Below are 22,404 nucleotides of genomic sequence, written 5' to 3' on the forward strand. Positions count from 1 at the left end.
CAGAATATAGGATGCAGGGAAACTTACTTATTGTCACCAAGGCTCCGGGAAGATAGGAGGCAGGGAAGATAGGAGGCAGGGATGATAGGGGGCAGGGAAACTCAAACGGCCCTACAGCGCTGTACGAGAGCTGTGGACCTCTTATTGCCACCAAGGTTTTTGCCACCTCCCGGGAAGATAGGAGGCAGGAAGACCCAAACGGTCCTTAGTACGAGCACTGTGGACGCCTTATTGCCACAAAGTTCCAGAGAACACAGGAGGCGGGGGAACCCAAACCATCGTATAGTACGAGCGCTGTAGACGCCGTATTGGAGGCAGCGAGGACAGGCAGTTTAACTCTATTTATTTTCTTCATGATCAGAAAGTGTGTATCATATTGTGTTAAAGCTGTTCAAGTATGAACCTGCATTTTGGAACTTTATATACATGAAGTAGGTACACCCAATTTATTAAAAGTGTGCGATTGCCTTCAAACTGACTAACTCAAGGCCTAACAGGCGTAGGGACACAAAGATTAAAGCATAATGACATTAAAACAAAGCATTGTCAGACTGTCATGAGACAATAGGGTCAAAACTCCATGAATCTTCCACCAACTAAACACTGTGTATGACTGTGAAAGAGACCAATGAGTATTTATCCCAGAATTGCAATCAGCAGGCTTTTGTAGTCTCCGCTTGTATCACCTCTAATGGCGTCTGCTAACGTCACAGAATACGTGCCTTTGTAAGCCAGTCTGATTTCTTCCATGTCAACCTATAACAGAAAATAGATTACCACGTTTTATACACCTATCCAACATGTCAATTCCAGTGACGACATGTTCATCCCGATACAGTAATCGAGGCGTAGTAACTCCAGATGTTCAGTCCACAAGAAGAAAACCAATGATATTTGTAAACATGTACCTTCACGATAGCACGAAACTATTGCAGCAACATTACCCTTTAACATAAATGAGAGTGACCGGATGCCAGTAGGAGTGTCATGGGAGGTATCAGATCAGGTCAGGTCAACACATACAACGGCAAGGATATTTTGGACGGAATTTTTTTTCTGGTTTTCGGTCTGAAGCTGAAGAATGATATATAGTTGGTTGGCTCCAACACGGACTTCATGTGACCTTTCATCTTTCACCTTTGCAATACGTATCGCAGTTGATAACGATGCCTGATGTTCTAATGTGGTTTGATGATCAGTTGCACCGGATGGGAAATGTCCCAAATGTGAGGAGGGTGCAGGCAAGTTAGGGTTAAATTACGATTTAAACTGACAATTCCGTACCGACATCAAGGTCACGGCCTGTCCCATGAATGACGAACCAATCGGACGAAACTTTACCTCACTACGTGTAACGAGGATCCTCATAAGGTCTTGGTCACGTGTTCCCGGGCCAGCCATACACTTGTGTAACCGCTCTGCGAAGTACTGTCCAGAGTTTCGACCTATTTTGACTGTAACCAAGACCACAAGCAAACATCAACTCTGAATTTTGGTTTAGAAGAGACAGCAAATATCAAAGGTTAATGTGAAGATTTAAATTGAGCTCACCCATAATCCACCTACACCACAGACTTGTGATCAGGTAAGCGATCTCACCCGATGTTACCCCTACACCACAGATTTCTGGTCAGGTAAGCGATCTCAACCGATGTTCCCCCTACACCACAGATTTGTGATCAGGTAAGCGATCTCATCCAATGTTCCCCTACACTACAGATTTGTGACCTGGTAAGCGATCTCACCCAATGTTCCCCTACACTACAGATTTGTGACCAGGTAAGCGATCTCACCCCATGTTCACCCTTCACCACAGATTTGTGATCAGGTAAGCGATCTCACCCCATGTTACCCCTACACCACAGATTTCTGATCAGGTAAGCGATCTCAACCGATGTTCCCCCTACACCACAGATTTGTGATCAGGTAAGCGATCTCAACCGATGTTCCCCACACACCACAGATTTGTAATCAGGTAAGCGATCTCACCCGATGTTACCCCTACTCCACAGATTTCTGATCAGGTAAGCGATCTCACCCCATGTTCCCCCTACTCCACAGATTTCTGATCATGTCAGCGACATCACTCGATGTTACCCCTACACCACAGATTTCTGATCAGGTAAGCGATCTCAATCGATGTTCCCCCTACTCAACAGATTTCTGATCAGGTAAGCGATCTTACCCGTTGTCCCCCTACACCACAGATTTCTGATCAGGTAAGCGATCTCACCCGATGTTCCCCCTTCACCACAGATCTGTGACCTGGTAAGCGATCTCACCCCATGTTCACCCTTCACCACAGATTTGTGATCAGGTAAGCGATCTCACCCCATGTTACCCCTACACCACAGATTTCTGATCAGGTAAGCGATCTCAACCGATGTTCCCCCTACACCACAGATTTGTGATCAGGTAAGCGATCTCAACCGATGTTCCCCACACACCACAGATTTGTAATCAGGTAAGCGATCTCACCCGATGTTACCCCTACTCCACAGATTTCTGATCAGGTAAGCGATCTCACCCCATGTTCCCCCTACTCCACAGATTTCTGATCATGTCAGCGACATCACTCGATGTTACCCCTACACCACAGATTTCTGATCAGGTAAGCGATCTCAATCGATGTTCCCCCTACTCAACAGATTTCTGATCACGTAAGCGATCTTACCCGTTGTCCCCCTACACCACAGATTTCTGATCAGGTAAGCGATCTCACCCGATGTTCCCCCTTCACCACAGATCTGTGACCTGGTAAGCGATCTCACCCGATGTTCACCCTTCACCACAGATTTGTGATCAGGTAAGCGATCTCACCCGATGTTACCCCTACTCCACAGATTTCTGATCAGGTAAGCGATCTCAACCGATGTTCCCCCTACACCACAGATTTGCGATCAGGTAAGCGATCTCAACCGATGTTCCCCATACACCACAGATTTCTGATCAGGTAGGCGATCTCACCCGATGTTCCCCATACACGTCAAATTTTTGCTCAAGTAAGCGATCTCACCAGATGTTCCCTCTGCACCACAGATTTGTGATCAGATAAGCGATCTCACCCGATGTTTCCCCTACAACACAGATTTCTGATCAGGTGAGCGATCTCACCCGATGTTCCCCCCACACCACAGATTTATGACCAGGTAAGCGATCTCACCCATTGTCCCCCTACACCATAGATTTATGATCAGGTCAGCGATCACGCCCGATGTTCCCCATACACCACAGATTTATGACCAGGTAAGCGATCTCGCCCGTTGTCCCCCTATACCACAGATTTGTGATCAGGTAAGTGATCTCACCCGATGTTCTCCTACACATCAAATTTTTGCTCAAGTAAGCGATCTTACCCGATGTTCCCTCTGCACCACAGATTTGCGATCAGGTAAACGATCTCACCCCATGTTCCCCCTACACCACAGATTTCTGATCAGGTAAGCGATCTCACCCGTTGTCCCCCTACACCACAGATTTGTGACCTGGTAAGCGATCTCACCCCATGTTCCCCCTACTCCACAGATTTCTGATCAGATAAGCAATCTCACCTGATGTTCACCCTACACTACGGATTTGTGATCAGGTAAGCGATCTCACCCGATGTTCCCCCTTCACCACAGATCTGTGACCTGGTAAGCGATCTCACCCCATGTTCACCCTTCACCACAGATTTGTGATCAGGTAAGCGATCTCACCCCATGTTACCCCTACACCACAGATTTCTAATCACGTAAGCGATCTCACCCGATGTTCCCCCTTCACCACAGATCTGTGACCTGGTAAGCGATCTCAACCGATGTTCCCCATACACCACAGATTTGTGATCAGGTGAGTGATCTCACCCGATGTTACCCCTACACCACAGATTTCTGATCATGTCAGCGATCTCACTCGATGTTAACCCTACACCACAGATTTCTGATCAGGTAAGCGATCTCAACCGTTGTTCCCCCTACACCACAGATTTCTGATCAGGTCAGCGATCTCAACCGATGTTCCCCACACACCACAGATTTCTGATCAGGTAGGCGATCTCACCCGATGTTCCCCATACACGTCAAATTTTTCCTCAAGTAAGCAATCTCACCAGATGTTCCCTCTGCACCACAGTTTTGTGATCAGATAAGCGATCTCACCCGATGTTTCCCCTACAACACAGATTTCTGATCAGGTGAGCGATCTCACCCGATCTTCCCCCCACACCACAGATTTATGACCAGGTAAGCGATCTCACCCATTGTCCCCCTACACCATAGATTTATGATCAGGTCAGCGATCACGCCCGATGCTCCCCATACACCACAGATTTATGACCAGGTAAGCGATCTCACCCGATGTCCCCCTATACCACAGATTTGTGATAAGGTAAGTGATCTCACCCGATGTTCTCCTACACATCAAATTTTTGCTCAAGTAAGCGATCTTACCCGATGTTCCCTCTGCACCACAGATTTGCGATCAGGTAAACGATCTCACCCCATGTTCCCCCTACACCACAGATTTCTGATCAGGTAAGCGATCTCACCCGCTGTCCCCCTTCACCACAGATTTGTGACCTGGTAAGCGATCTCACCCCATGTTCACCCTACTCCACAGATTTCTGATCAGATAAGCAATCTCACCAGATATTCCCCCTGCACTACGGATTTGTGATCAGGTAAGCGATCTCAACCGATGTTCCCCCTACACCACAGATTTCTGATCAGGTCAGCGATCTCACCCAATGTTCCCCCCACACCACAGATTTAAGACCAGGTAAGCGATCTCACCCGTTGTCCCCCTACACCATAGATTTATGACCAGGTAAGCGATCTCACCCGTTGTCCCCCTATACCAAAGATTTGTGATCAGGTAAGCGATCTCACCCGATGTTCCCCTACACATCAAAATTTTGCTCAAGTGAGCGATCTTACCCGATGTTCCCTCTGCACCACAGATTTGTGATCAGGTAAACGATCTCACCCCATGTTCTCCTACACTACAGATTTCTGATCAGGTAAGCGATCTCACCCAATGTTCCCCCTTACAGAACAGATTTCTGATCAGGTGAGTGATCTCCCCCACCTCCACCAGAGATCTGTTCTCATGTAAGCGATCTCACTGAATCTTCCCCATACACCACAGATTTGTGACCTGGTAAGCGAGCTCATCCGATGTTCCCCTACACTACAGATTTGTGACCTGGTAAGCGATCTCATCCAATGTTCCCCTACACCACAGATTTATGACCTGGTAAGCGATCTCATCCAATGTTCCCCTACACTACAGATTTGTGACCTGGTAAGCGATCTCACCCAATGTTCCCCCTTACAGAACAGATTTCTGATCAGGTGAGTGATCTCCCCCACCTCCACCAGAGATCTGTTCTCATGTAAGCGATCTCACTGAATCTTCCCCATACACCACAGATTTATGACCAGGTAAGCGAGCTCATCCAATGTTCCCCTACACTACAGATTTGTGACCAGGTAAGCGATCTCATCCAATATTCCCCTACACTACAGATTTCTGATCAGGTAAGCGATCTCACCCAATGTTCCCCCTTACAGAACAGATTTCTGATCAGGTGAGTGATCTCCCCCACCTCCACCAGAGATCTGTTCTCATGTAAGCGATCTCACTGAATCTTCCCCATACACCACAGATTTATGACCAGGTAAGCGAGCTCATCCAATGTTCCCCTACACTACAGATTTGTGACCAGGTAAGCGATCTCATCCAATATTCCCCTACACTACAGATTTCTGATCAGGTAAGCGATCTCACCCAATGTTCCCCCTTACAGAACAGATTTCTGATCAGGTGAGTGATCTCCCCCACCTCCACCAGAGATCTGTTCTCATGTAAGCGATCTCACTGAATCTTCCCCATACACCACAGATTTGTGACCTGGTAAGCGAGCTCATCCGATGTTCCCCTACACTACAGATTTGTGACCTGGTAAGCGATCTCATCCAATGTTCCCCTACACCACAGATTTATGACCTGGTAAGCGATCTCATCCAATGTTCCCCTACACTACAGATTTGTGACCTGGTAAGCGATCTCACCCAATGTTCCCCTACACTACAGATTTGTGACCAGGTAAGCGATCTCATCCGATGTTCCCCTACACTACAGATTTGTGACCAGGTAAGCGATCTCACCCAATGTTCCCCTACACTACAGATTTGTGACCTGGTAAGCGATCTCACCCAATGTTCCCGTACATCACAAATTTGTTCTGATGTAAGCGATGTCACCCAATGTTCCGTTTACACCACAGATATCTGCTAAGGTCATCGAGGTCACACGATGTTCCTCTTACACAGACTTGTACTGATGTAAGTGAGCTTACCCAATGCCCCCACCCCCCACCCAAACCCCACTACACCACACGTTTGTGCTTCGGTAAGCGAGCTCACCTATGTCCAGGTAAGCTTCCTTGAGATCGCCGCTTGTTTCCGATTCGATGGCTTGCTCGATCTCATGACCAGCCACTCTCTTGTAAGCTTCGATGGTCGCCTTCAGCTGATGAAAGCTCCGATGACAGAGAATGTCTGTGAACACTGTCTCGTCCGTACCCAATCGTTTTTCTCCAGCCTACACATAGAGAATTAGAAATAACTACAGAGACACGCATACAAGGATCAAGTGATTAGGGTTTAATGTCGTACTTCACAATTTTCAGCCATATGATGACGAAGGAGTCCTTATAGTGCCTGTAATGCACCCCCTTGTTGCAGGGCGGGTGTTCACCCTCCTTTTATCTAGTGCTTCTTCGCTGAGACGACTTACCGAATGCACGTAAGCGGCCATACCCGAGCAATTATACTGATACTAGTCAACCAGCCGTGTCGCTATCCCTTAAACTGGTGAACGCCAAGTGAGGAAGCTACAACTTCCTCTTTAAGATCTTAAATATTTGACCCTGGATCTACTGCCCCCGAAGTGGACACCCTACCAGCTGAGCCATCGGGGCCGGTTCAGAACTGCATGGGATGAGATAAGTAACCACATATACATGCATACAGGGATGAAGGCGGCCTGATCAGAACTGTATGGGGTGATACAGGTAACCACACATACATACAGAGGCCCCAAATCAGAACTCGGTGGGATGAGATAAGTAACTACATACAGGTATATATACACGGATCATGGCGTTCCCATCAAAACGGTATGGGATGAAATAAATAACCACATACGGGGATCATGGCGTTCCCATCAAAACGGTATGGGATGACATAAATAACCACATACGGGGATCATGGCGTTCCCATCAAAACTGTATGGGATGACATAAATAGCCACATACGGGGATCATGGCGTTCCCATCAAAACTGTATGGGATGACATAAATAACCACATACGGGGATCATGGCGTTCCCATCAAAACTGTATGGGATGAAATAAATAACCACATACGGGGATAATGGCGTTCCCATCAAAACGGTATGGGATGACATAAATAGCTACATACGGGGATCATGGCGTTCCCATCAAAATTGTATGGGATGACATAAATAGCCACATACGGGGATCATGGCGTTCCCATCAAAACTGTATGGGATGAAATAAATAACCACATACGGGGATAATGGCGTTCCCATCAAAACGGTATGGGATGACATAAATAGCTACATACGGGGATCATGGCGTTCCCATCAAAATTGTATGGGATGACATAAATAGCCACATACGGGGATCATCGTGTTCTGATCAAAACTGTATGGGATGACATAAATAACCACATTCGGGGATCATGGCGTTCCCATCAAAACTGTATGGGATGAAATAAATAACCACATACGGGGATAATGGCGTTCCCATCAAAACGGTATGGGATGACATAAATAACCACATACGGGGATAATGGCGTTCCCATCAAAACGGTATGGGATGACATAAATAGCTACATACGGGGATCATGGCGTTCCCATCAAAATTGTATGGGATGAAATAAATAACCACATACGGGGATAATGGCGTTCCCATCAAAACTGTATGGGATGACATAAATAACCACATACGGGGATAATGGCGTTCCCATCAAAACTGTATGGGATGACATAAATAACCACATTCGGGGATCAAGGAGGCCTGATCAAAATTGAACGGGAATCTTGGGATGCGATAAATAAAGACGGTGCTGTAAGCGTGAGACTACATGTAAGCTTAAGGCTATAGATATAGGCTTAAAGCTAGATACAAGCTTCAGGCTAGATACAGGCCTAAGCTTAAGACTAGATGGAAACTTAAGACTGAAGTTATTATTTTCTCCACACATGAACCATTACCGTAATGACAGTCAACATGCTAAAATATGGTTACAGAATGCTCTGTGTAAAATAGTTGCATTATCTAAGGGACAAAGTATACACTAACGCTATATAACCGCCTAGCATCGGCGTCCGCACGTGGAGCATCGGCAGTTTTTGTCTCTTCCCGAGAACCAGTGCAGAGTGTTAGGAGAAGCTCCCGGAAATCTCCACTCGTCTCTGATCTGATGTCAGCCTCCAGCTCCACTGAATAGGCTAGGCAAAGGAGAAAGGTTGAAGGTTAGCCTTTGGGCTCGCATGACTGAGCAAACCATAAAACTATATAATGTTCAAGTGAGGTGATACGTTCAAAAACTGATCTCGACCAAAATAAAGTAGATTAACATCGTCATACACAGATATTATTCTCAGATATTCAGATATTATCCATGTGAAATCTAAAACTTTGAGTACAACATCACGGTGATGAAATGTGTCTTCAGCTTCCACCGTTACCAGTGTGCATGAAAACATTTCTACTCTATATACCTGAATGGGTGTGACTATGAGAATGACAATAATAATAATCATGCTGTCATTATTATTAAGTCTGTAGATGTTTACATGCGTATGATACAAAAGACATTCAGCTTACAGGGAAGTTGGATCTACGTGCAATGTGCCTGCTTGTTGCAGGATGGATTTCCACGCTCTTTTATCTAATGCTGCTTCACTGAGATTTGATTTGATCTGATTGGTGTTTTATGCCGTACTTAAGAGCTTCGCTGAGATGACTTACAGAAGGCAAGTCAGGTGCCCCACCCGAGCAATTATACTGATATGGATTTACCAGCTGTTGCACTATCCACTTGAACGCCAAGCGATGATTCTACAGGTATGACCCAGCCCAGGATTAACCCTTGATCTACCGTCCTTAAAGCGGGCGCTCTTCCGGCCGAACCATCGGGGCAGGTCAAGTAAACCGTTTCAGCTTTGATTATTCATCATCATCGAGGTGGATCTTCGCCATTTTCTCACCTGCCTTGTAAGCTGCCTTTATAGCTGCAATTTCTGCGTTCTTTCTCGTCCCCAGAATCTCTACTAATATTCTCTCCTTTGTTCCTAACCTCTGAAGGTAAAAAAGAAATATGTGCACACCTATAATAGTCAACCGATTTATAACGTATGTGGCGAAGAGGCGTGGCTTAAACTCCATGTACCTAGATCTAGACAGTTGTATATAATAGGTTTCACTGCACGAATATTCCTAACAAAGTGATTCATCTGAACAATTCATTCTAACAACATGTGCATGCGTAAACATCTTTAACACATGTTCAACTTACCATCACAGGTCTGTTCACCTTTGGTCAGCTTCTCTTTGCAGCTCCGTTCAGCTTCTCTTCACAGCTCTGATCAGCTTCTCGTCACAGTTCTGTTCACCTCAGTTCAACTTACCATCATAGCTCTTTTCACCTCTGTTCAGCTTACTTTCACAGCTCTGTTCACTTCTGTTTAACTTACCTCTGTTCACCTCTGTTCAGCTTACTTTCATATCTCTGTTCACCTCTGCTCAACTTACTTTCACAGCTCTGTTCACTTCTGTTTAACTTACCTCTGTTCACCTCTGTTCAGCTTACTTTCATATCTCTGTTCACCTCTGCTCAACTTACTTTCACAGCTCTGTTCACTTCTGTTTAACTTACCTCTGTTCACCTCTGCTCAGCTTACTTTCATATCTCTGTTCACCTCTGTTCAGCCTACCTTCTTAGCTCTCTTCTCTGTTCAACTTACCATCATAGCTCTGTTCACCTCTGTTCAGCTTACCTTCATGGTTCTGTTCACCTCTGTTCAGCTTACTTTCATATCTCTGTTCACCTCTGTTCAGCCTACCTTCTTAGCTCTGTTCTCTGTTCAACTTACCATCATAGCTCTGTTCACCTCTGTTCAGCTTACCTTCATGGTTCTGTTCACCTCTGTCCAGCTTACTTTCATATTTCTTTTCACCTCTGTTGAGCTTACCTTCTTAACTCTGATCTCTGTTCAGCTTACTTTTATAGCTCTGTTCACCTTACCTTCATAGCTCTGTTCACCTCTGGTCAGCTTACCTACATAGCTCAGTTCACCTGTGTTCAGCTTACTTTCATAGCTCTGTTCACCTCTGTTAAGCTTACTTTCATAGCTCTGTTCACCTCTGGTTAGCTTACCTTTACAGCTCTGTTCACCTCTGGTCAACTTACCAACATAGCTCTGTTCACATCTGTTCAACTTACATTCACAGCTCCGTTCACCTCTGTTCAGCTTACTTTCATATCTCTTTTCACCTCTGTTCAGCCTACCTTCTTAGCTCTGATCTGTGTTCACCTTACTTTCACAGCTCTGTTCACCTCTTTTCACCTTACTTTCATAGCTCTGTTCACCTCTGGTCAGCTTACCTACATAGCTCTGTTCACCTCTGTTCAGCTTACTTTCATAGCTCTGTTCACCTCTATTCAGCTCACATTCATAGATCTCTTCATCTCTGTTCAGCTTACCTTCATAGCTCTCTTCACCTCTGTTCAGCTTACTTTTATAGCTCTGTTCACCACTGTTCAGCTTATTTTCACAGCTCTGTTCAACTTACCTTCATAGCTCTCTTCACCTCTGTTCAGCTTCTCTTCACAGGTCTGTTCACCTCTGGTCAGTTCACCTTCATAGCTCTGTTCACCCCTGTTCAACTTACTTTCACAGCTCTGTTCACCTCTGGTCAGCTTACCTTCACAGCTCTGTTCACCTCTGGTCAGCTTACCTTCACAGCTCTGTTTGGCTCTTTTTTGCTTACCTTTTAGCTCCGTTCAGCTTGTGTTCATAAACCTGTTCAGATCTTTTCAGCATACCTTCATAGCTCTGTTCAGCTCTTGGGCGTCATATTCCGCGGGGGACAAGAACATAGCCAAGACCGCCTTCTCAAAATCCCCTCCAAGGTCAGCTTTTAAGTCAGCTTCCAGGTTCTGAGAAAAACGGCGAGGGAATTAGATATAATAAACTGTAGTGCCTGACTCAAGGTATCGAGACTAGTTCGAGTGTTACCGGCTACCACTGACCATTGTAAGCTTGCTTGAACAGTAAGCCTAGTCCGTTCGTATTAGGTTCATGTTTCTGTCCATTAAATAACCATTTGGAATATTTCTGGACAGGTGAAGATTACTAAAGTTACCATTAACATCACTGTACTTATTTTGCCCAATCCTGCTAAAAAGATTCATTAAAATACAACACTACAACGAAGAATATGATTAAAAATAATAATGAAAATTATGAAATTTTTTCACTTTTTCATTTTTGAGGCTTAGGTCTCAAAATTACCCCTTTATTTTATGGATAATTTCTTTGAATCACCAGAAATGTTCCACAATGACGTATACGTTGAATTTGGCTTTATGACGGGACCGGCTATTAGCATGCCAGTATTGTCTGCATGTCAGTATTGTGTGCATGCCAGTGCTGTCTGCATGCCAGTATTGTCTGCATGCCATTATTGTGTGCATGCCAGTGCTGTCTGCATGCCAGTATTGTCTGTATGCCAGTATTGTCTGCATGCCAGTATTGTCTGCATGCTAGCATTGTCTGCATGCTAGCATTGTCTGCATGCCACTGCTGTTTGCATGCCAGTGCTGTTTGCATGCCAGTATTGTCTGTATGCCAGTATTGTCTGTATGCCAGTATTGTCTGCATGCCAGTATTGTCTGTATGCCACTACTGTCTGCATGCCAATAATGCCGGCATGCCAGTATTGCCTGCATGCTAGTACTGCCTGCATGCTAGTAGTGCCTGCATGCCAGTATTGCCGGCGTGCCAGTATTGCCGGCATGTCATCGTTGTCTGCGTGCCAGTATTGCCGGCATGCCAGTATTGCCTGCATGCTACTAGTGCCAGCATGCCATCAATGTTTGCATGCCAGTATTGCCAGCATGCCATTTTTGCCTTTATGTCTGTATTGTCTCCATGCAAGGATTGCCGGCATGTCAATATTGCCTGCATGCCATTATTGCCTAAATACTGTCTATACAATATACCGTATTACCTTGCCTGTGCTTTTCTGGTAAGCGGCTTTGATTTCCAGTCTCTGCTTGCTACAGTGACTGGTCAGCAGATTGATGATCACAGACTCGTTCGTACCTGAAACGTATAGTAGCTTTATTTACAAATGAGTGGATGAGCCAATATCTGCGCACACAGCTATATGTATACACTTCAGAGACGTACATCCGACACATTTAGCTGACAACAGTTAGATATGTTGATTGACAAAATGACAAAATGCAAAAACCGAAGTCGTGTTTTGTAAAAAGCCTGAAGACAGCGAGCTGTATGTAGGCGATGTTGAGCTTGTCGCTGTAACAGTGGGTCTACCTATTTCGATGGATGGGTGGGGATGTCTATTTGTCGCCTGTCCAGTGTGGCTCGGCCCGTTTATTCCGATTAAAAACCGAAGAAGGGGATATTCCAGTTAGTGTTGTCCACTTCGGGACCGGTAGATCCAGGATCAATCCTTGATCGAGTCACACCTAAGACTTTAAAAGAGGAAGTTGAAACTTCCTCGCTTGGCGTTCAGCATCAAGGGGATAGTGCAACGACTGTTTGACCCGTATCAGTATAATGGCTCGGGCGGGGCGGCTTACTTGCCTTCGGTAAGTTGTCTCAGTGAGGCAGCACTAAATAAAAGAGCGGTGGAAATCCGTCCTGCAACAAGGAGGCACATTACACGTACATGCATCCTACTAATTCCTTCGTCGTCATATGACTGAAAAATTGTTGAGTGCGACGTTAAACCCCAAGCACTCACTCACTCACCCAGTTAGTGTTGATATTTCTCCAGAATAAGATTAAATCAAGGTGAATGAATGATGACTAGCGTCAGGCTGTTCATGAAGTGTAATGATAATCGTAATCACTGCCCAGTACCGTGTAGCCGGTAGCACTGCCCAATACCGTGCAGCCGGTAGCACTGCCCAATACCGTGCAGCCGGTAGCACTGCCCAATACCGTGCAGCCGGTAGCACTGCCCAATACCGTATAGCCGGTACCACAACCCAATACCGTGCAGCCGGTACCACAGCCCAATACCGTATAGGAGGCCTATATATGATCTGCTTCGTCTGATATCTCAGTGATATCTAAATACTGCCTATCTAATTAAAATACTGAAAGTTATTGGTGTGGCTCATTAATAAGAACTACTTTGTTTGAAAAGTAGGCCTACATATTTTTTATGAATTATTACCTCAGGCGAGGCTGCCAGAATATTATACATGAAGGACTAAAACGGCAACCGCTGCTGACTTTGGCCTCTGAACGTCGAGCAGGAAAAAAAAAATCGCTTGAAATCCCATCTATGTATTATCTTCATCACTGTGAACAGATCATACCATCCTTTATAAACGTGTGTTTGCAAAAACTAATATAACTAACCAATATCTGGTAGTCACTCTGGAAAGAATCGTAGGCTACTCTATGTCTCTTATCAGGATGATAAAAAGCTAATTATCCCCATAAAGGCGATCCCGGTTCAACGCCCATCGTGGATTCTTTTGATTTATTATGTGTATCGTGTCACTTGGTAATGCACTGACATGCATACAACGTACATGTAGTTGTCCTGGCTGGGGTCTTCATGATGAATGAGTCAGGCAGACCTGGATGTATGACATGTATAGAGCGTAGCCTGTATAAGTGTATATGTCAGCGTGATTACTCCTGGTTAAAGCAGCTTTCAGCATACAATGTGGTCTCTCCACCGTGTCCCTGAGAGTGCTTGAGATTTCCATCACTTCCTCAGTGATCATAATCAGGACACCAGTTGTGACACCAACAGGGTAGGCCCTATACATGTCATATATCCAGGTCTGCCTTACTCATTCGTCATGAAGACCCCAGCCATGACAACTACATGTACAATATATGCATGTCGTTGTATTGTCAAGTGTTAATTCGGTATACACGACCGAGGTCGACAGGGATAAGTGCCTCGCATATGTATGCTGATGTTTATATGCGGTTATTATCCAGTTGTGTGTATACAGCCTACAAAGGCACTATTGATCTCTGGTCTGAACAAAGAGACATGTGTCCGTATCACTTACCCCAACCTCGTATAGCCTTGTCCAATTGCTGGGCAGAAGTATCCGCGTTGAACGAAGCGGCAGCTTTGATCGTGCCCTATAGTAACATAGGTTCAGGCGTTGTAACAGGTTTAGTTCACGAGAAGCACGATAACAGTTTCAGGTCACGAGAAGCATTACGATAGATTCAGTTCACGAGAAGCATTATAACAGTTTCAGGTTATGAGAACCATTATTACAAGTTCAGTTCATAAGAAGCATTGTAAGAGTTTCAGTTCACGACAAGTATAAAAACAGTTTCAGTTCAAGAGAAGCAGTGTAACAGTTCACGAGAAGCATGATAACAGTTTCAGTTCACGAGAAGCATTATAAAAGGTTCAGTTCTTGAGAAGCATTCTAACAGCTTTAGTTCACGAGAGTGAGTGAGTGAGTGCTTGGGGTTTAACGTCGTACTCTTAGTTCACGAGAAGGATTATCACAGGATCAATTTATGAGAAGCATTTTCAGAGGTTTTGATTATTATTATAAAAGCTTCAGTTCATGAGAAGTAGTATAACAGTTTCATTCCACCAGACGTATTGTAACACTTTTAGTTCATGAGAAGAACTGTAACAGTTTCAGTTCGCGAGAAGCATTATAACAGTTTCAGATCACGAGAAGCATTACAACAAGTTTAGTTCACTAGAAACATTATACCAATTTCATTTCACGAGAAGCATTATAACAAGTTGCTTTCACTGGAAGAATTACCACAGGTTCAATTCACGAGAAGCACTGCAATAGGTTCAGTTCATGAAAAGCATTATAAAAGTTTCATTTCATGAGAAGCCTTATAAAAGTTTCAGTCCACCAGAGACATAGTAACATCTTCAGTTCATGAGAAACATTATAAAAGTTCCCGCTCATGAGAAACACTATAAAATGTTAAGTTCACGAGAAGCACTGTAACAGTTTCAAACCAAGAGAAGCATTATAAAAGGTTCATCATACTAAAAGCATTATCATAGGTTCAATTCAGGAAAAGCATTATAATAGTTTGAATTCAAGAGAAGCATAATAAAAGTTTCATTTCACGAGAGGCATTATAACAGTTTCAGTTCACGAGAAGCATTGTAACAGTTTCAGTTTACGAGAAGCACTGTAAGTTTTAGTTCAAGAGAAGCATTGTAACAGTTTCAGTTCACGAGAAACACTTTAAAATATTAAGAGGCATTATAATAGGTTCAGTTCAAGAGAAGCATAATAAAAGTTTCAGTTCTTAGGAAGCATTGTAAGAGTTTCACTTCACGAGAAGCATTGTAACAGTTTCCGTTCAAAAGAAGCACTGTAACAGTTTCAGTTCACGAGAGGCATTCAGTTCACGAGAAGCTTTGTAACAGTTTCAGTTCACCAGAAGCATTGTAACAGTTTCAGTTCACGAGAAGCATTGTAAGTTTAGTTCAATAGAAGCATCATAACAGTTTCATTTCAAGAGAAGCACCGTAACAGTTTCACTTCACGAGAGGCATTGTAACAGTTTCAATTCACGAGAAGCAGGGAAACAGTTTTAGTTCACGAGAGGTATTGTAATAGCTTCATTTAACGAGAAGCATTACAACAGTTTCAGTTCACGAAAGGCATTTTAACAGTTTCAGTTCACGAGAAGCATTATAACAGTTTCAGTTCAGGAGAAATGTTTTTTTTTTTTGATTGGAGTTTTACGCCGTACTCAAGAATATTTCACTTATACGACGGCGGCCAGCATTATGGTGGGTGGAAACCGGGCAGAGCCCGGGGGAAACCCACGACCATCCGTAGGTTGCTGACAGACCTTCTCACATACGGCCGGAGAGGAAGCCAGCATGAGCTGGACTTGAACTCACAGCGACCGCATTGGTGAGAGACTCCTGGGTCATTACGCTGCGCTAGCGCTTTAACCGACTGAGCCACGGAGGCCCCGAGAAATGTTTTTAGTTTGTTTCTACACCCTATCTCCATATGGCACTTTTGTATCGTAACTTTACCGCCATAATTATTACGAAACTCATATTAGATAGTAAGTACATGTATATTTCCAGATATTTTTACCATTAACGTCAGCCCATGCAAACTCTAGGAAAAGTAGGGAGTACCGCACTACTTCTGAAAATTATCTGTAGCACAGGTTGACCCCTTGGGTTACTGTTCAAATTGTGTGAATGCCAATAATCTTATTATACAAAGTTTTTCATGGTCCGTTAAAGAAGTTATCTGTTAAATTGTGGAATGAGCTGTTAATTACGTTTGTTGTTTGTGATAAACATTTGGATATAATCCTGAAAGATCGAAAAAAAGGTTGACAGATTGCACATTATTTTATGTGTCTTTGCCATATTTGTGCCATTGAGATACAACTATACAATGTAAGGACGAAAACATGTCTTGTATTACGATATGTCGCCTTGATATGTTACCACATATGGCAATGGCACAAATAATTTCCATGCTCAATCTAACCAAACAAATAAAAATGGTAACGAAAAGAAAATGTCCAACATTGTCTACAATCTTACAGTATATCATAATATGGTGCATTCTCTTTAAAGTTATGTCATAATGAGGTGGGGCCAGGTCCTCCATTACAGACAGAAGAACTGACAGATCCTTTATGGGTGGAGAAGAACAATGAATTTCACTAGAAGACAACTGGTCTCTTAGTTAAATAAGAGAGAAAAATAAAAATAGAAAAAGAGCAATTGGCCCATTTCACAGCTCTTGGGCTCTAGTTTACGCTTGGTTTGGATTAAACGTCGTCTTGGATATTACTTCCATTTTCTGCTAAAGGCGACATACACGTATTTATATTGCTGCGTAATTTTATCGTAACAGTCTATGGACACCAGGTCCCAACCAGTCACAATCTACCGACACCAGGCCGCCACCAGTCACAGTCTAAGGACACAAGCCCCCACCAGTCACAGTCTACGGACACCACGCCCCAACCAGTCACGGTCTACGGACACTAGGCCCCCAACCAGTCACAGTCTACGGACACCAGACGCCAGCCAGTCATTTTGTACGGACACCAAGCGGGGTACGCGTATATACATCTTCAAGTTAATCTGCATTATGACGTGATGTTCAAAACACCTGCACACATGTACACACTGACTTGGCCCATGTGGTTTCGAACGCCACGCCCCTCGTTTGGCGTTCAGCATGAAGGGGATAGTGCAACGACTGGTTGACCCGTATCACTATAAATGGCTCTGGCAGGGCTGCTCGCTTGCCTTCGTTAAGTCGTCTCAGTGAAGCAGCACTAGATAAAAGAGCGGGGGAAATCCCTCCTGCAACAAGGAGGCACATGCACTCTAAGGATTCCTTCGTCGTCATATGACTGAAAAATTGTCAGGTATGACGTTAAACCCCAAGCACTCACTCACTCGAACGCCACGTCCAGTAAGCGAGCCATGACATTCGCATTACTGCCTGGCTGTGAGGAATCACTAGCAACCATTCCTCATGCTCAGCCAGGCCCATGTCGACAGGAGTGCAGGCATGGTCAATATTTCTCCACGCTACTGGGTTACTAAGCCGCGTGAACGTCTACTGAATACGTCAAAGATTAGCTCTAGGCTTATATGTGTGTAAGGTTTATCGGTACTAAGGTCCTTAGTTCCTCTCCACTGGCTACCGATATACACGGATACAGTCCGCTTGATGTGTCAGTGTAATAGCCTGTACTAAATACCTACAACTCGGGTTGTCTTTCTAAGGATAACAATGCTGAGGTAACACCAGACTGTTGTACACTTACCGGCATTCTGAGGCTGTTCTATCGGTACGTTGCAGTGACGGAGTTAAAATACCTGAACGGAAGTAGGTCAACCTGACACTTTCGTTCGGCTTGTTTCGGTGCTATCCGCTAGTCCAGAGAGACGCCTCTGCCGTAAACATCCTTCATTTTCCCCATTACGCTACAAAAAATTTAGACCCTATTCTAAACAGTTTTCATGTACCGGTACACCGGTTTTAACACTTAAATAAAATCAAAACAAACCCCCCAATATTGAAACATCAGCTATTATAACACGTGTTTACATGTGTAATTAAAGTCTTAGAGTTTATTACTCTAACTTCCTGAATACAGTAATTTTATATTCACTCCAGGTATCATAGGCTAATATCTGCATGCCCTCTTCAGTGTATAAACTTTTGACATACATTTCACGCAGTTACTAGAAAGCCACAACAACTGTCCACCAGCTGGGAAAGATTCAGTCAAAAAGCTCCCAGCATGTGTCTCCATTTGAAGTAAGCAGATAGAACAACCTTTACAGACATGACTGTACAGACATGGCCGTTGTAGGCTACGCCTACACCTCAGAACACATGAGGTGTATATGGGGACACGGTGTATACTCCATGCACATCTCAGGGTGAGATATAGATTAGGCGTACAGATCATCTATATTATCTGAGGTGTGCTGTACCTCAGGAACACCTCAGCCATATGCCTATAGACATACATCAGATGTACCTCAGGAATTACAAACAGTTTCGGAATATGAGATAATGTACCTTAGGTACACCTCAGCAACACTAAGAAACTCAAAGACAAAGAAGACATACCGGTACCCGATCAGAAACAGCTCAGAAAGTAAGAAAGTTGTTTCTGAATAATTAAGTGATTATGTACCTCGCCACTTTCAATGTTTTAAAATAACAGATAACAGATTTAGACTGTTTACTTTAAACAAAATGGCTCTCCCGCCGAAGTGGGAAGGTCTGCCAGTAACCTGCGGTTGGTCGTAGGTTTCCCCAGGGCTCTGCCCGGTTTCCTCCCACCATAATACTGGCCGCTGTCGTATAAGTCGACCGGCCCGGATAGCACAGTTGGTAGAGCGTCCGTTTCGGGACCGGTAGATCCAGGATCAATCCATGATCGAGTCACACCTAAGACTTTAAAAGAGGAAGTTCTAACTTCCTCGCTTGGCGTTCAGCATCAAGGGGATAGTGCAATGACTGGTTGACCCGTATCAGTATAATGGCTCGGGTGGGGCAGATTACTTGCCTTCGGTAAGTCGTCTCAGTGAAGCAGCACTAAATAAAAGAGCGGTGGAAATCCGTCCTGCTACAAGGAGGCACATTACACGTACATGCACCCTAATGATTCCTTCGTCGTCATATGACTGAAAAATTGTTGAGTACGACGTTAAACCCCAAGCACTCACTCACTCGTATATGTCAAATGTTCTTGAGTAGGCCTACGGCGTAAAACACCAATCAAACAAATAAATAAATCAAACAAAATGGTGACTACAACATCACAAGTTTTCATACAAAAAAGTTTACTAAATAAATATTTGCCATTGTCTCACCATGTAATGACTTGTTATTCAGTATGCCATTAACGACAAATCACATAGGACAAATACATTAGCCCCCGATAATTTCAAGATGGCTGCCCACAGCAATGCACATATTTCAGGCTGTGAAGAAAATATCCAATTAAGCACTGACTAATGTCTCCTAGGGCACAATTTGTCACATCTGCTGGCCGATGGCATAGTTCTAAATGGAACAGAAAAAGAGTAGCACTAAAGTTTGATCAACCAGCCAAAAAGCTTCACGTAAATGGTCATCATTGTTGTTGTTGTTGTTCTTCATTTACGATAGGCCTATCTGTAAATCTCAACTAGTGTGAACTAGTAAAGAACTGCACTTACAAACTTTCAACTTCACCTGTAATTTATACAGTAAATGTCTTCAGTGTTTTTAGCTTCTTTTCTATCCAAATATAAATGAAAACTGTGTTAAATGTGAGTCACATAAACCCAGGTATATGCATGTACCTTGTCCGTGGGCATATACCGGTACTTCAGCTATACCTCCAACTATGCCTAGTCTGTCCAGAGTACACCTCCACTGATGTATAATTTAGGTGTTACTGGATATATGTGTAGGCCTATCATATGTACATGCTCCATGGACATTAGGCCTACTGGGGATGCTAAATACCTACTAAATGTACTAAGGACAAATACTGGATGTACAGGCTTACTAAATGTAACAGGGGCATCACCGGATATATAGGCCTAGTGTATGTACCATGGACATTACTGGGTATGGTATATGCCTACTAAATGTATCAGAGACATAAGAAGATATATAGGCCTACAACATGTACATGTGCCATGGACATTACTGGGTATACTATATGCCTACTAAATGTACCAGATACATTACCAGATATATAGGCCTAATAAATGTACCAGGGATGTAACTGGATATATAGGCCTCCTATATGTGCCAGGGACGCTACTGGATATACAGGTCTATGAGTGGATGAGTGAAAGTTTTAACGTCGATTTCAACAATATTTCAGTTTTATCGCGACAATAAAACGTCAAGTAGTCAATCTACTACGAACAAGCCATTTATTAGTCAGTCAAAAAAGGACATCAGAAGTCACATAACAAACACAGACGGTAGTTTAAAATCACAGCTTTCCTGCCATACCAATGACACAGAAAATCAAAAATAGTATCATTTTCTGCAGAATTTAAAAGTTCTGCAAGAGAGCTCACGTGATAAAAAGAATCTTGCGCAGGAGCAAAGTCGCAACAGTCCAGTAATATGTGCTTGACACACGCCTATTAGAAGTACCATGGACATTGCCGTGCATGCTATATGCCTGCTAAATGAACTAGGGACATTACTGGATATATAGTCCTACAGTATCTACCAGGGATATTACTGGAAACATTGGCCTACTTTAAGTACCAGGGGCTGGATATATAGGCCTACTAAAAGTACCACGGAAATTACTCGATAAATGGGCCAACTCTATGTTCCATAGACATTACTGGATATGGTACAGGCCTACTAAACCTACCAGGGACATTACTGGATATATAGGCCTAAATGTACCATGGATATTACCGGGCATATAGGCCTACTATATCTACATGTACCATGGACATTACTGGATACATAGGCCTACTATATGTACATGTACCATGGACATTACTGGGTATACTATGTTCCTCCTAAATGTATCAGGGACATTACTGGATATATAGGCCTACTAATTGTACCAACGACACAACTGGATATATACATGTAGGCCTCCTACATGTTAATGTTCCAGGGACATTACCGGATATGTGATATGCCTATTAAATGTGCCAGAGACATTACTAGATATATAGGCCTACTACTTGTACCAGGGACATAACTGGATATACAGGCCTATTATAAGTACCATGGACATTGCCGTGTATGCTATATGCCTGCTAAATATACCAGGGACATTACTGGACATATACGCCTACTATATGTACATGTACCATGGGCATTACCGGGTATGCTATTTGCCTACTAAATGTACCAGGGACATTACTGGATATATAGGCCTACTGTATGTACCAAGGAAATTATTGGATATATAGGCCTACTGTATGTACCAGGGACATTACTGGATATATAGACCTACTATACGTACCATGCACATTACTGGGTATATAGGCCTTCTATAAGTATCAGGGACATTATTGGATATATAAGCCTACTGTATGTACAAGGGACATTACTGGATATATAGGCCTAGTGTATGTACCAGGGAGAATACTAGATATAGAAACCTAGTAATCTACCAGGGACATTACTTGAAGCATAGGCTTACTATATGTACCATGGACATTACTGGGTATGCTATATACCCACTAAATGTACAATGGACATATGGATATATATTACTGGATATAAACACGTAGGCCTACTAAATGTACCAGGGACATTACTGGATGTACAGGCCTACTAAATGTACCAGGGACATGTACCGTGAAAATTACTGGATATATAGGCCTACTATATGTAACATGGACATTACAGGATATACATGTATATATCCGGTTGTGTCGTTGGTACAATTAGTAGGCCTATATATCCAGTAATGTCCCTGCTACATTTAGGAAGAACATAGTATACCCAGTAATGTCCATGGTACATGTACATATAGTAGGCCTATGTATCCAGTAATGTCCATGGTACATGTAGATATATAGGCCTACATGTACTATATATACCATGAACATTAC

At 43.5% G+C, this 22,404-nt stretch overlaps 1 protein-coding gene across 1 annotated transcript; it reads right to left on the reverse strand.

Moving 5' to 3' along the window:
* Window positions 1–326: 326 nt before the first annotated feature.
* On the reverse strand, window positions 327–18,224 carry LOC135472960 (annexin A13-like). The gene is made up of 9 exons (XM_064752709.1): window positions 18,120–18,224; window positions 14,366–14,441; window positions 12,307–12,401; window positions 11,120–11,233; window positions 9,282–9,372; window positions 8,371–8,519; window positions 6,408–6,585; window positions 1,342–1,454; window positions 327–756 (listed from the first exon to the last, which is right to left on the reverse strand). The coding sequence occupies exons 1-9, from the start codon at window positions 18,123–18,125 to the stop codon at window positions 637–639; spliced, it is 942 nt and encodes a 313-aa protein (XP_064608779.1). The 5' UTR covers window positions 18,126–18,224; the 3' UTR covers window positions 327–636.
* Window positions 18,225–22,404: the final 4,180 nt, after the last annotated feature.

This window comes from Liolophura sinensis, chromosome 1 (assembly GCF_032854445.1).
Source record: "Liolophura sinensis isolate JHLJ2023 chromosome 1, CUHK_Ljap_v2, whole genome shotgun sequence".
In the NCBI taxonomy this organism is placed as follows: Eukaryota; Metazoa; Mollusca; class Polyplacophora; order Chitonida; family Chitonidae; genus Liolophura; species Liolophura sinensis.

Coding starts and splice junctions, on each gene's coding strand:
- LOC135472960 (XM_064752709.1), bottom strand. Junction 12,402..14,365: donor CAAGGCTATACGAGGTTGGG/GTAAGTGATACG, acceptor TATACGTTTCAG/GTACGAACGAGTCTGTGATC. Junction 11,234..12,306: donor ACCAGAAAAGCACAGGCAAG/GTAATACGGTAT, acceptor CGTTTTTCTCAG/AACCTGGAAGCTGACTTAAA.